General features: G+C 33.8%; 1 protein-coding gene across 1 annotated transcript; it reads right to left on the bottom strand.

Moving 5' to 3' along the window:
- Positions 1 to 162: 162 nt before the first annotated feature.
- On the bottom strand, positions 163 to 16,122 carry LOC110668286 (uncharacterized). The gene is made up of 13 exons (XM_058128457.1): positions 15,969 to 16,122; positions 14,380 to 15,778; positions 10,932 to 10,939; positions 10,042 to 10,217; positions 8,486 to 8,546; positions 8,301 to 8,399; positions 7,093 to 7,187; positions 6,733 to 6,846; positions 3,534 to 3,601; positions 2,461 to 2,571; positions 1,620 to 1,848; positions 553 to 681; positions 163 to 440 (listed from the first exon to the last, which is right to left on the bottom strand). The coding sequence occupies exons 2-12, from the start codon at positions 15,738 to 15,740 to the stop codon at positions 571 to 573; spliced, it is 2,433 nt and encodes an 810-aa protein (XP_057984440.1). The 5' UTR covers positions 15,741 to 15,778; positions 15,969 to 16,122; the 3' UTR covers positions 163 to 440; positions 553 to 570.
- Positions 16,123 to 16,554: the final 432 nt, after the last annotated feature.

Below are 16,554 nucleotides of genomic sequence, written 5' to 3'. Positions count from 1 at the left end.
TGCTTAACCATGCTCTAATTGATTTTCGGCCTGGGGGCAACGATTTCAAGGGATGACTTCTTGTGGCGTAGTTTAGCCTGTCTTGGTTTCAACATGGATGATTATTGTTGGGGCTCTGAGTGTGTCGAAATAGTTCAGTTCAACAGATATAAATCAATGACAAAAAGAAAAATCGACTCTTAGAAAAGTGATTAATTAGGAAAGAATTTCAAATGGTAGTTGCTTAAATCTAATCCATGTTATTTGCTTGGTAATTTACTGATAAATGATAGTGGGAAATACATGACAATCATTGTGCGTCCAAGAACAATTTAAATTGATGTAGATTCTGCTCTATTTCCTTTACCATTTTCAATGCGCCCACCACCTTGGTCGCATTGCATACTAATTCCATGTCTTCTAGTCCTCTTAGCTCAAAGATTTAAATTGATGTAGCATGACTGAGACAATTGAAAAGAACATAAAATTAACAGTCAATTTATATCTTAGAATTAAGTTACTTAAAACCAATTATTATCCATACATCAAATCAGTACAAGTAGTTGTACATACATAAGAAACAAGATACGGCTAATTTGGAGACAGAAAATGCACCCTTGCAAGGGTGTATTCCTTCCCAGCAATCCTAACGCCAGTTTGAGACCATTGCACGTCCTCCCAGTCAAGATTTTCCTCCAATACCTGTCCAAGTACGATAATGCACCAGTGAGTTGAGGGAGGAGATTAATTGCTTGTAATATGACCTGTTCTATTCCATCATCTCAACTACTTCATAAAACCAGCTCAAAAAATAAACATGGCAAGTAAGCTAATTAAATCCCTACGATATGAATTCGTAGAAAGGTATCATTTCCAATGCCAGTGTCTCAAAAGAACTTTTTGAGAAGGCAGTGCAAAATCATATTTACAACGGGTAACAGATCCTACTCCCACCCCCAACCCACTATCTATTTAAGTTTCCACCATCAAACTCCAGCACTTAGCAACATATTCATATAAAGAATGTGTCTCTGTGTAACAATCATGATCCGTTATTGCTGTCAAAGTAAATACATATTCCTCCAATTAATTGATCACTTATAGCAGACATCAATACTATAATTGCAGTATTATGAGAAAATAGTTTTTTTTTTTTTTTTAAAGCACATGGCAATCCAATGAACCTTCTCATGATCAAAATGCCAAAAAGGCAATTCCAAGAATCAGTGCTTATAATGCACAATTGATATAATATGAATTTGAAAAGTCTACTAGGTGAACCAGCCCCAAACTAGTATCAGATAAATGGTAGATGTGCAAAGTGCACATTGTATTCATCCAGACATAAACATCATAAGTGAACGTGATGCAATATTGAAAGAAGACTCAACTTAGGAATTATATTCATTATAGAATTAGGAAGTTTAGAGTTCTAGAAATTCTATTATTATTATTTAGGAATTCTATAGGGTTTATATTTTCGTAGTTTGAGTTTGTTTAGTATTCCTAATTAGTATAGGATTTAGGGTTCCTAATATACCTTCTCTAGGTTTATAAAGAAAATTAACTATTGATTTGACTCCTAAATATGCGAGGAAACTACTACTACTACTAGTTGGGAAAATTCTTTATGCAAGTACCTCAATGTATTCAAGGGGCAGTGGGATCCCAACTGAATGCATGACCTTCTGCGGGAGGGGTTTTTTACACCGCGACCACCGAAATACATCAATTAAGATGTTATCAGGGTCACTTTTTTCACCATTTGAGGAGTGTGGGTGGTGACTATGAGATTTCTCCGTCTCCTCATGTCCATGAATCAATGGTGTAGCTTTTGCCATTTTCTCTCCAGTAAAACAAAGCTCATACCTACAGATGATTGCTCAAAAAATTTGAATCAGAACATTGCCAATAATCCATTGCACAGATTCATACATGATAACAAAAATTAATAAACCTTTCTTTAACAAAAAAGAAAGCCACAGGTGAAAACAACATAACCAATAATTTCCGACTTTGAGACACTAAGTAACAAATTCAGGACCATCATAGAAACAAGTGCAATGGAAATTTTCCTGATGCATTAGGCATTTGCATTACCCAAGAGGTAAGGAAACATGTGTATGCCCTGATATCAATATTGAAAATTGCAATATTCCTTGTAAGCTAAATTACAATAACATGGGTCTGCTACAGGGGAAGACAATATCCTTTGTTTTTCCAGCAGGCCGACGCATCTTAAAACTAAATAAGGATTATGGGAAGGAAACCAATTATTCAAACTCCAAAGAAAGGAAGAAAAAGGATTTCCCCTCCTTTCTCTCTCCATATGTAGAATAATTAACATCAATATATATATATATATATATATATATATATATATATATATATATATATAGCTAAAAGCCACTAAAAAAAAAAATACACTCCAGTGACACAGATGCAGCCAGTATCATGCTAGGTAAAGCACTAAATTGATACCTGCATGAATGTGTCTCTAAAAACAGAACTTCTCCCTTCTTCAAACGTGCAGAAGTATAAAGGGGCTTTTTCAGACCCTTGTCAGCTACAATACTTATGCTGTACTTTATCCTGAAAACATTTTGCAAGCACGGAAATCAATGAGCAAAAGAAGCAAACAGGAGCACCAAGCAAATGATCAAAATTGTGAAATTTTATTGAACAAAACCATAATGGTCTAGGTCCAGATTGGCATGTCTATTTGCTAATAAAGTAAGAAATGAACATGGTCAACATCATGAGATGCAATAATAATAATAATAATAATAATAATAACACCTCTCAGCAAAGCTGAAAACTAAAACCACATATGATTGAAATTAAAGCATGATTAATGAAATCTACAAATGATATACAAAAGAAACAACACATAATATGGAAAGAGAAAAAATATGCAAAGAGGGGCTGAAGGTTCAAATGAAATTAGCAGTGACAACCAAGTGACAAATCATGTCAACGTCCTTGCTAGACAATTTCTCTTAAGGGGAGAGGATTAGCAACTTCACAAGTCAACAGTTCTAATAAGCCAGAAGAAAATTCAATAAAATATGCACCAGAAATCTATGCATTTAATCAACATCTATAACAAAGAGGTTACAAGCTTTAATAACAATCTAAAAACTAGACATTTGAATTCAGTTCATATGGACAAAAAGATCAGAGTTGAGAGTTGTTATGAAGGGAAATAATTTCAAAGTAATTTTTTTCATTTTATTTCATTATACTGCAGGAGAAACAGGGTCAAACTACACATTAATAACCTTGCGCCAAACACATAACTTTGGTGCATTGAGAGGTCTATAGGCTTTCAATACATGGATTGGCACACAGACACACACACAAGCTAAATTTAGTGGATGTTAATGTTATTTAGAAAGAGGACTTCTCCAACAGGAAGTCCTCTTTCCTCCAAACCTTTCTGCACAATGACATGCATTTACACTTCCAAGAATATATAAATATCCCCAAATCCCATACAGAATACAGATCTTCAAAGAATAATGCAGCACCTATCACAAAGAAATCATGTTTACCATGGCTCATTGCAAAGATTGTACTGTATTGTAACTTCACGCACAAATCTCTGTTGCCGCAATGCATTCTAAAAAAGGAAAGATATAAGCTAATCAAATTTGCAGAAAGAGGAAGCAGTTACAGACAACCATTTTTATTGGTAGTTAGAAATATATCAATCACAAACAAATCCAACATTCATCACAAATTAGTCAGTCACTGCACTATCAATTACAAGGTACAACAAGCATATGTAACCTGCCCCCCTAGATGTTATTACTTAGGTACAAGAAGCATAAGTTGTCTAAAAAAATAAAAAAAATTAAAAAAAAAAAAGAGAATACCATGATTTTCAATAAACAATTCAAAAGATGAGAAACTCCAATCAGATGTCAGAAGTAGACATGCTGACAATACAATGAACCATCTTCTGATGAATTACAATCATGCTCATTTCTGTACAGTTTTTAGAAGCAGCTTGAAACATTATGATTGTTCAATTAAATTATCAGCAAGGGATTCACCAAAGAAGGGAAGCAACATTTTTGAGGTAAGTCCATTGTCTAAGAGAAAACAAGCATTCTTCACATACAGATGACTTTAGTTGATGGGGACTAAGCATGCTATAGAAGCAGTCTCCTCATCATTTTCAGTTGGAAAGGTTTGACCCAGGCATTCAAGCTCAAATAAATACAAACTTAATTTCAAATATTGAAATGACCAAAAGCCTTAAAAGTTTTTGAAGAAATAATTATCTGCATCCTTTTATTCTAGTTCTGCAAGTTCACTTAGATCCCACTGGTCTTTGAATTAAATATATTAATTGAAATAAAATTTTAGAAAATAGTGTTCTAAAATTAAAGGGGCAAACATAATTATTTACTGATGAACTCAATTAAAGTTTAATAAATTTAAATTACTAACAAAAAAATTAATAACACATAAAAATATAAATTAATAATTAAATTTATTATAAATTTAAAAAATAATAATTTATTAAAAATAAAATAATTTTATGGATACATGAGTGTTAATTAATTTGACTGCAAAAAATTAAGAATGTAAGAGAGAGGGAGAAAGAAAAAGGAAAGAGGACAAAATGATGATTTTCATTTTAGAATGAGGGGTAAAATAGTAATTTTACTTTTGTACTTGAAAACCTGCTATTGCAGGTCATGAGAACTTTTTATGAAACAAAACGGAAGTTGGGGGAATTTATTTTAACAAATTAAAATTGAGTGACTGAAATATAGCAATCATGGTTTTCAGACCCGGCCTGGTTTGAGAATTGGTGAAGGCAAAAGGTTACGGGTACCACAACATTAAATCATCTATAATAATGTTATCAATATAATACAAATTACAGTATTCATATAAATGTCCACAAGTCATGTTCTGCATCATAATTAATTAAAAAATAAATATAACACAATTGCCTATATAAATAAGGTTCAAAATAAGTCAGCATAACATAATTTTCCATTCTATTGATAGACAATAACTCCATTAACAAATAGCCTATTCATTATATATGTCAAGCCAAAAACCCAAACAAGTTGCTTCTCTTCTAACTAAAATAATGGATGGAACAAACTGCCCAATTATAGGTAAAAAGACATAATAAATACAAGAATCATTAATTAATTAAGTTTTGGATATATCAAATATTTTTCTCTCATTTTTTTTTATTTCCATTTATATTTTTTCTCATTTTTAAGAAATAATTATATAAGACAAGTGCATATATACACCCAAAAATCCTTCTATTTATGGTTCAAGATTCAAGCCACAATTGTTACAGTTCAAAGATTCAATCCACATATTTCTTTTCTTTCCTCATGCAAATCAGCCCTAATTCAATTACAAAGCTCTAAATTCCCTAAAATACATCAATTGCTTAAAATTTGTCACTGTAAATGCATTAATAACATAATATCAAAGCTTCATTTGAATAATTAATTTGTCCTCCCAAAAAATGTGATTAAAGAAAAATGAATCTAAGAAACCATAAATGAGATAGAGAGAGAGAGAGAGAGAGAGAGAGAGAGAGAGAGATTGACTGTTGGAGACTATCATGCGAAGGAACAGAGATAGGAGTGGAAATGAAGAGAATTGAGCAATGTAATTGAATATTCAAGGAGAGAGAGAGAGAGAGAGAGAGAGAGAGAGAAGAAAGGAAGATTAAGTGAGCTACATTTTCTTTGCAGGAAGGGTTAAGCTGTGTTTTTTAAGAAGGGTTAAAAAAAGAAGTCATTTTTCTTCAAATCAACTGAATAAAAAAAATTTAACAAAGACCTGCCAGAAGGTTAAACCCATAACGGGTCGATTGGGTGATCGGGTATCCGGCTGGTTTGCCGAGTTTTTGCCGGTTTTGATGCCACATCAGCTTTAAGGGAGTTTTACGATTCGACCAACCAGGTTGGGCTGAGTTTCAAAACCATGGAATAATTACTTAAATTAAGAGACGGTTTGTGCAATTAACATAGCCATTTACCTGGAGTACCTAAAACTTACACTTAAATTTATGCATAAGACAAATTGATGCATTATTTTAGTAGTTTCACATATATTTGCAACATTTTCTAAAGCATACAAGGGTAAACAAGGGATACATAATGAAGCCATAGCCCACAAGAAATTCTTGGAGCCTGTTTACCGGTAGAAAACAGTTTCCTGTTTTTCATTTTTCATTTTCTAAGAAAACTGCAACTTTCATTTTTCATAGAAAATAAGGAAGAACATGGAAAACACATTCACTTGTCAACAATAGAAAATAGTTTTATAATTCAATTTTTTTAACAAAAAAAATTATTCATATCTTTCATAATTAAAAATAATTACAAAATATATTTAAAAAATTATTTTATTTTTAAAATTTTTAATGTGTTATTTATTTTTTATAATAATATGATTAAATTTTTTATCATCGTAAATAAATATTTTTTAAATTAATTATTTAATTTTAGTTATGAACAGTTATAATATAATTTTGATTATAGAAAAATCGTTGTTTTCCATTTGGAAAACAAAACTTCTGTTATAAAAAAAAATGTGGAAAAGTTGTTTTCTAAATCTTAGTTAAATTTTGGAAAGCTGAAACATATGAACATGAAATTCTGTTTTCTAGTTTTCATAGCAAATTTTTTCAGAAAACTGCTCCAATTTTCCACAAGTGAATAGGCCCTTGAAATTCTTCAATAAAAGAAAGGCAGGAAATACCGAAGCTGCAGCCCTTGTAGTCATTGTCCGCTCAACAGCCACAGGAGCAAGTGTGGGTTCTACTGCTGATGTGTGTGTAAGACAAGGCTCAAGATCAATAGTTCCACCTCCTTTCTGAAACAAAAATAAAAAACTGAGGAGATGTTGGTAGATTAAAGACATGACTAGATGTTTAAGTTATAATTCCTCAAATTGTAAATAATGGTTGTTATGGACAGATATTGTAAGAAAAATATGACAATAATGACATTATTATATGCGATTGTATCCATACATAGACAAACGAAGCTGTCCAGACCTTTCAAAAGTAATTAATAAAAAAATGTATTGGAAAAAAATAACAAACAGTATTTTTGTCACCTTGACAATGCAGCAGCGCTCAACACGGTAACTGCAGCCAATTCCAGCTCCCCATGCACGGGAACGAACATTATTTCTCAGCATAGAAGTGTAACCTGATACATAGCCCAAATTACAATTTACAATTATAGAGTATGATTGATAATTATATATCAACAAAACTGCAATGACAACACAAAGTCAATAACACGCTGAGGGAAATGTAATTTTTCCATCTCAAGTAATAAGATAAGAAATAAGCTAGCCATCATTTGTGATGAACAGTCTACCTCTATTCTCTTTAATAGTGAATTCGAGCAAGAGCAAGACCTTGCCATTATTCTTCTATGTTTCATTAATGTCGATTCATGTGTTAGGTTCAGGTGATACTGTTTGGGATTCTGTTAGGTCTGCACTTGAGAAGGGTGTTGAGTAATCTCAGCTGGCTTAACATTTATACATCCAAGCATAATTTTTTTGGGCTAGATGCCACAACAGTGTCCAAAATTTCTGAAATGAAAACCAGACTAACAGCCATGATCAAACATTGGTAACTTAGTATGTTAATTCCACTCTAAATGTGATTGGAAATACATATGAAAAGAGCAGCTGACAACAAAGGTTAGTCGGAAGTCCAGAATAACAGAAAAGTCGGACAAAATGAAAAACCAAAGATTACAAACAACTGCAACCCTGTGCTTTGAAAAATTTTACACTTACAGGTTCACTCAACCGCAACTGCATTTGATGTAACAGGCTTGGTTCTTTACTATTGCTTCTTGGTGATCTCTTCATGGGGAAAAGGTATTACAGACTATATTGCCAACGCCATATCAGATCCCATTATACTCTTTGCTTTCATGTATATGTGTTAATTTTGGAGCTCCTTATTATGCTTAATCCTCTTTATTTTCATTGTTATTCAACAACAATCTTATTATGATGCTCCCTATCATAAGCTTGGACACAAACATTAATAAATTTCATCTTGAGATTACAATGCAGCAAATTTATCCAAAAACCATGACTCCAACCAGTAATCATGTCCAGAGATTACAATCTTCTAAAAGCACATTTTGATCTGATTTCATATCCAAACAGATAGCAACGGCAACATTTGGGTGCAGTGGCAATAAAAGATGTAACATTGCACATATAGCTCAACATTCATACAATAAAGCTATGATCCAACAATTAGCACACCCAAAAAGAGAATTAAACAGGCTTACTGTCTTGTGGAGGCAACACTCGTATGGTAGCACATAACTCTTGGATAGCAGGTGGAGGTGGAGAAGCAGTGGGGCGGCAGTAACCTGTATGCATGAGAACTGCAACAAGTTGCAACATAACATCATCAACTATTTATAGACTAGAGAAAAACTAGCTTTAAACACTCCATAGCATCACCACATACCAGCAACAAGATCAGAATCATCTGTGTATATATCTGTCCCCCATAGCTGGCCACCTCTTACCTGCACAAGGTGAGATTAAAGAGATTGGAAGGATGTATAAGCAGGATTATAAAAATTAAATAGCAAACAGGGAAAAGAAAGAATGAGTAACATCAAGTGATGCCAAACAAGTGCAACCCGGAAAACATCAATGCTAACATTGTTGATTAGAACAAAAGAAAGCATAAACATAAAGACAATGGATGGGGAAAAAAACGAAACTGACAGTTATCATCCGTCTTTCACTTGGTAAATAGCATTATTATACGCCACTGCAAAGGAGGGTTCCGGAACAAACAAGTGTAACTAACAACCATAATGGCTATTACATAAAGATATCGATCAGTAACTATATATTCAGCCTACCCAAGCACTTTTTTTTTTCTCATTTTCTCCTTACTTTAAGCTGAAATTCACAAAGCCAACTCATTTCTAACTGGCTTTATGTAATATATGAACTAGCAACAAGACCTAAAAGCTTAGATTTAAGCTTTTAAATCTCCAACAATTCCTCCTGCAAAAACTAAAGAATCACAACCCACTCTCTCTTTCTGCGTATCATCATCAGAATACTTGTATTTATGAATCATTATTGTTCCTTGGTGCATGATGTTTGCGGATGATATTGTTCTGATAGATGAGACACGAGAAGGAGTCAATAGAAAGCTAGAACTTTGGAGAAGTACTCTAGAGTCAAAGGGTTTTAAGTTAAGTAGAACGAAGACAGAATACATGCATTGCAAGTTCAGTGAAGGCCAAACTGGTGATAGGGAAGGAGTTAGTTTGAATGGAGTGATACTGCCCCAAAGTAATCACTTTAAATATCTAGGCTCAGTCCTTCAAGTAGATGGGGGATGTGAGGAGGATGTTAGTCATAGGATTAAAGCCGGATGGTTGAAGTGGAGACGTGCCACGGGAGTTTTATGTGATCGTAAGATTCCCAATAAATTGAAAGGAAAATTTTACCGTACAGCCATACGACCGGCTATGTTATATGGTAGTGAGTGTTGGGCACTGAAAGAGTCGTATGCATCTAAGATAAGAGTTGCAGAGATGAAAATGTTAAGGTGGATGAGTGGCCATACTAGACTAGATGTCCGTAATGAGAGTATTAGAGAAAAGGTAGGAGTGGTGCCAATTGAAGATAAGTTGAGAGAAGGGAGATTGAGGTGGTTTGGTCATGTGAAGCGTAGACATACGGAAGCTCCAGTTAGACAAGTAGAGCACATTAGGTTAGAGGATAGAAAGAAAAAAAGGGGTAGACCTAAATTGACTTGGAGGAGAGTAGTACAACATGACCTAGAAACATTACACATTTCTGAGGATTTAACCCAAAATCGTTCAGAGTGGAGAAAGCGAATCCATATAGCCGACCCCAAATTTTTGGGATAAAGGCTTAGTTGAGTTGAGTTGAGTTGTATTGTTCTTTAAGGACATGGGAAAAAGGCATTCTCATAAAATACTCTTAACAAAAGCTTCAATAACACAACATAAACATGAAGTAGCAGACTCTTACTTGCCGATTTGTAGCAGTAACATGCTCTGCTGGTATCCTAATTTCAAGAGTGGGACCATTATGAGTACCTTCACCATTTTTTTCAGTCTGGGATGACTCATACTCCTTCCACAACTTTATCAAGTCTTGCATGCATTCACCAACTTTATAAACAACAGAGGATACCTCTGATTTTCCTGAAGCAACAGCAGCTTTTGAATTTAACACTCAAAGGAAACTAAATAACTAAAAAAACTCTGATGTCATCACAATTTTTCTTTTTCTCCCTATCCAACATCAAGTGCCAAATGATTAATATTTAATTATTCACAACACTAAGAATAGTTCAAAACAGTAAAGAACATGTGTTTCAACACAAAGAATCCAAGCACTGGCAAACAAGGATTTCTTTTGAATAAAAAAAAAAATTGGTATGTGTACATGTCTAATCCTTCTAAGCCATTATGATGATTCTGAAATAAGGTTTTTTAAAACCAAAAGAGAAAATTATCAAACAGCTTAGGGAAATCATACAAGAAAAAGGTTAAGAAGAAAAGGAACACACACATAAAAAGAAGGTGAAACCTAAATCGAGCATATTCAAGAAATTAAGAAACAAGAAAATTTGATCAAATGTCCACCTCCTAATTGCAAATGCCCCCAAACCTTTGCTGAAAAAATTACTTTGATTCTAGCATATATCCAAACAAATTATCATAACAATATTAGAAAGTATAATATCAATATACTATTGTAAAGAAGTTAAGTTGCCAGACAGGTAAACTGGAGCTATATAAAAAAAAAAATGTAAATTATTTTGAAACCAGTATTGGGACATCAAGTCACAAACTCCTGTTCACCATGGCATGCTAATAAAGTCTGACCGAGTAAAATGAAATACAACAGCTCACCTTGAGATCTGCAATAAAAAGTCGAAAAGAGTTAGAATACATTTAACCAAGCATTTTTAAAGAAAAGGAGAGAGAGAGAGAGAGAGTTCCATTCCATCAAGCTTAAAAATTTGTACCAAGACATAAATCTCTATACTACACAAATTTAACAATCAGAAAATGCACTTTCAAAATTCAATATAAAGAAAACCCACTAATTTTAAAACAAAATTCATTCAATTAAAGAGTATTCTCAGTAAACTTGATTAAACCAATTCAGTTATATAACACAGTGAAGAAGTCATTATAACAAACAGTATAGTTTCTGTAAGTGGTAAAATCATCACTAACCTTTTTTTCATACAAGCATATTGTGTGAATGTACACGTCAAACACAACATTTCATGATATATTATATTACTTAACTTTTGTTACGGTAAATGACAAAAAACAACTAGATGCAAATTGAATCTTTGCAATTATTTTGCAAGTTAAATTTCTAGATGTTACAGATCATTTGGACAAAATGCTGGTTTGAAGAGAATTTTTTAAAAAGAAATGGAAAGAGAAATTCTTATCATTTTCAAATCGGTTCCATACTTTCACCATAATGTTCCCAAAACATAACTATCAACAAACATCCTATTGATCATATGTTAAGGACTAAGCAATTATCTCAAAGGGTATCAAAATGGAAAGTTGGAAGCTCTTTGGTAGACTTATCATCCTAATCCAAATCCGTAGAAAAATCATAACACTAACATCTCATATACCAACATGCCAGGGAAGCAAAATCACGTGAAGTCATCCTTATTTTTGTGGGAACAAATGCTAATGTTTGCCAGTCTGACTAACACAAAGTTATAAACACTTTTGTGGGAACACATGCTAACGTTTGCCAGTCAGACTAACACTACTAGCCTAGCCTAAAAAAGCTGCATATTCTTATTTTTCCGGTAAATCAACATGCTCAACTCAATTAAGCCTTAATGCAAACTAGTCAGATTCAGATCAACATACCAGTTGAATTTTTGAACAAGAGCTTTCACATCTCTTTCCACTCTTCACTTTCCATCCATGATCACTACACCTTTTCCTTCCTCTTTTTCTAGTGCCAGCTTGTTCTTTTTTTGTCTCTTTTTTCTTGTTCCTTTTTACGCCATTGATAAGCTATGCCGAACCTAAACTAAATGGTCTTGCTGTTCAAAGAAGAATTCAAGGTACTACATGCTATTTTTATTAATAAAAATGAGAGATCAAGAAATTTCAATGGCCTATGCACCAACTAAGCTGAATTCAGCACAGTATTGTTATATTCATCCTGAACTTAAAAAGTTTGAGTTCACAAAAGGATTTTGAATTCTTTTGAATTCGAAATCATCATGATTTATCAGTTTGAAATACTACAAAAACTGCATTATCAAGTGTTTTGCTTCTTTTTACCTGTTTCTTGTAAGATTCACACCTTACACCAACATCACTGAAATCCCTTTTTTTACCACTTAAGCTAAAATCTAAAGACATCTAAATTGGTTCTTGTTTCCTAATCGTTATCCATAACATCTATGGAATCCATACCGGCAAACCAATTTAAGATTATGAGTTACACTATGCTTGGAACAGATAAACCTACACATGGTTTTGAGGAAGTTATTTGCAATACCATAGTTTTATGTTTGGAACCATTAAATTTATTCATTTGAATTCTACCATTTCAATTTCATAAAACTACATATCTAAAAGCAAATTCCATCAAAATAGAAGAAATTTCGAATGAATTCCGCAAAAATAAAGCACCAAATTTTATGGAAAACAATGCCCTTATTTTCCACCTTTTGCCTTTTTCATAGGTAACATATACTCTCCCTATCACTCCCAAAAGGCATTTCAAGAACAAAGCAATTTTCAATTCTTCTTTGTATTTGTGAGTTTTTCACATTACCTTATGGCATTTCAAAAAAGAAAATTCATTTGCAAATGAATTCTAAAAGGAATTCATTAAGAAATAAAATGAATGACTAACTAGGATTAGTTTCAAACTATGGCTTCAAATCACGGTTGCGGTTGCGGGTAATGAAAACAAGCATGTAATGGCCGTAATGTAACGGTAATGGTAACAGCCTAGCGCGCCACAAATTTTTTTGAAAAATATTGCAAAGTTCATAAAATGACTATATATTGGTAAATACAAGTAAAACTAAGATATACAATTATATAATAAGTACAAATACATCAAATAAAGACATTAAATTTATCATGTTTAGACATCATTAGCATTAACAATTTATAGCTAGAATAAAGATATTTAATAATGATCTTAGCTTAACAAACAATAAGAGAGAGAATTTGTAGAAGAAAGGAGAAATTTGGTTGAAATTTTGAGAGAATACAAGAGATATAGCAGCTGTGGAAGAGAGAATTCGCAAACAAAGAAAAGAGGAGCAAAATAACACTATATTCATGTGATTGCAACAGACCGTTACCGTTGCATGATGGCAAAAACAGCTGTTACCGTTACGTAATGGCCGTTTTACCTGCAACTCCAAATTTGCCTATAAATAACAGTGTATCGCATAACAAGCCCTTCCAAAACCTATAAATAACGGCTATTACGTTACGTAACAGCCGTTATTTGAAATCATGTTTCAAACACAGTGTTCCATAAAAATAAGTACATGAATCAAAGTAAAAGTATAGAAATTTTTGTATGTTAGTTGAGTTGCCCAGCATAGTTGAGCACTTGTGAATCCATACTGCATTTCCCAACCCTACACATTGAGCCTAAAGGCCGATGGCTCCATTGGCAATTGGAACAGCAATTCGTCACAACTCACCACCTCTTATATTTTCTTCTCGTTTTAAGAGCCATTTATCACCCATTACATGACTTTTAGAATTCTTTTTAACTTCAATCTTCCATCATTGCTTCTCATTGGATCTTCTAAGGCTCCAATGTAGCACTCTTAACAGCTTTTGAAGCATTTATGATTTTGCTATCACTACTTCATCAGTCCAAGGAAGCCAAGACATATGGATGCATTTAGGAAAAAAAGAAGAGGGGGGAATCAACAAATAGAAGAATAAAAAATCAACAAATTGTTAAACTTTTGGAATGCCATGCTCTTATTTTTCTCATTAATGGATGCTCTTAAGACTGAAATGCACACCACACAATAACCACTATAATGCCAGGCAGTCCCAAAGGGCAAATAACTTTTTTCCAGAAGATTCCATCAATATTAAATGGTTGGATCAATCAAAGTAATCTTATCTTCACTTTCTAGCATGGTAGAACATGCATAATCAAGGAACCTGATAATGAAAAATTTAGCATTGATTGTAACAGTTAATGCATGCACAACAAGTATTTTAAAGCACAGTACCACATGATATACCATAAATAAAAAAAATAATCATCCAGCTAAAAATGCTTCCAAATAAAATCAACAATCAAGAAAGTAAGACAAACCCTTCATTGTCCTGGGTACGAGACCTAAAACGGGGTTCACGATTTGCCACTTGAGGGCTGCCCCTAGGCCGAAGCATCCTCTTACGTTGCTGAACTCCATAGTTAAAAACTTCCCTTTCCCTTTCTGTGGCACCTTCACCATCCACACATCCATCATCTGATTCTTTGTCATACAACCTGCTGCGCTTCTCAGGTTTATCCCCTTCCATGTCAGGGTCTCTTTCTTTCCTCCTGTCTCTAGCTTCTCTATCAACATTTTTCCAGCTATCAAAATCTTTCTGTTTTTTCTGCTCCAAAACTGGATTTTCTTGTTCTGTCACTCTAACAGATCCATCCCCTAACTCTTTCTCACTGTGCAAACTCTCTTTCTCAACTCCATTCCATGATTCTCTCTTGGTAAGGTCTTTTTCTCTCTCCCTTTGCCTTTCTCTGTCCTTGGAAAGATCTTTCCTCTCCCTCTCCCACCTCTCTGCTTCTCTCTCTTCCCTTGCTGATTCTTTGCCCTCACCACTGTTATTACCTACTTGAATATTGCTCCTCCGATCAATTCTTTCTTTGTCCCTGTCTCCCCCCCATTCCCGGTGTTTCACATCTTTCCTTTTCCTGTCCTTATCTTTAAATTTATCATCACCTTTTAAATCAACTCTATTCTCACCAACAGCCTCATGTGTTTCTGGATAATCCTTTTCTTCAATGGTTGAGCCTTCCTTTCCAATCTCAACTGCACCTTGGGAGTTACCGCGCGACATATGCCAAGGATCCACATGTCCACCAGGGGAATCAGAATATCTCTTTCCCCTGTGGTATTCTTTTGATTCCTTCCAATTCAATTGACTAGTTGCTACGCTAAATCCATCCTTTTCCATCTTCATGTCATTCTTTGGATCATTATAAGTGTCCTTGTCATATTTTATTTCTTTATTATCATCTGCTCTACTCTCAAACCTCGAATCCTTATCAATCTTGGTACTTAGGGAATCCCTCTTTGGCTCGATGTGCATGTCTCTTGCTTCAGTCCTCAAATCTCGACTTTCAACCCTGTAGTCTCTGCTGTCCTTGGAATCTCTTGATTCCAGCCTGATTTCAGAAGCAACTGAATGAGTATCCACATGCAAATCATTGGAGCTCGATGGCACTCTATATATTGAGTGTAAAGGTGATCTTCTATCTCCATCACGAGATTCAGTACGAGGAATTTTTGTAATTCGGGCATCTGCAGCTATCTCATAGGAAGAAGGATGGTAGTCGCTTGAAACCCCTGATGCCAGCTTAGGGTATGCACCTGTTTCTTCATGTGGGTATTTTGAAGAAGAAGATGAGTGAACACTCTCTTCATGAGATCTTTTAGGAGCACTACTCATTGCTATTTGTATTCTACAATAAATGGATCATTTCCCCGCTGCCAATTCCACACATATCCATAATATTATACATCTAAACAGAAAATTATAAGTCAAGCTTTGAAGAGATACAAATTCACAGATCTTACCGCTTTTGGCAAGGAAATGAGAGAGAACACAAATTTTATAGAATCAAATTTGGAGAAACAAAATTGACATAATAAGTGCTAGATAAAACGCTTTCATTACCTTCTCCGACGCTCTATCCACCAAAAACTAGCTACGCCCCCCCTCTCTCTATATCTCGCGCGCACACAGAGAGTTGTTAAGAGTGTTTTTGTGGTTTGGCTCTTTGTTTCTTTCTTATTAGGGCTATCAGAGGTTAGACCAGCGTGCGAATTTGCCTTTTTCTGAATTACTAAAAAGTCCCTTATTATTGTAATTATTTACGGGTTTTTCTGTCTCCATTCTTATAATTATATTATCACATCCCTAACTTTTTATTTCGTCAGTTGAAAAAGTTATCCTATCCATCGTCAAAGCCTTTTATTTTTGTTAGTTTATTACGAAAATACTAAAATACCCTCATTTAAAATATACAATCTTTTTCATGAATTTAGGAATCTTGTCACTTCTTTTTAACACAAATTTTAGACCATAAGCGTCAATAAGCTCCTAAAATATATCAAAAAGTACAATTAAACTCTTAAAAAAAAGTTTGAGCATACTTTCAAAATTTTTAAATAGAACATTTAAGTTCCTAATTAATAAAAGTTATCCTCTGTTAACTTAGGACCCACAAACAAGCATTTAATCTCTAAATTGATTACAAAAG

The sequence above is a fragment of the Hevea brasiliensis genome, chromosome 10 (assembly GCF_030052815.1).
Source record: "Hevea brasiliensis isolate MT/VB/25A 57/8 chromosome 10, ASM3005281v1, whole genome shotgun sequence".
NCBI classification, from domain to species: Eukaryota; Viridiplantae; Streptophyta; class Magnoliopsida; order Malpighiales; family Euphorbiaceae; genus Hevea; species Hevea brasiliensis.
The sequence above is the reverse complement of the archived record's forward strand: the minus strand, read 5'-3'. Positions and strand labels throughout refer to the sequence as shown.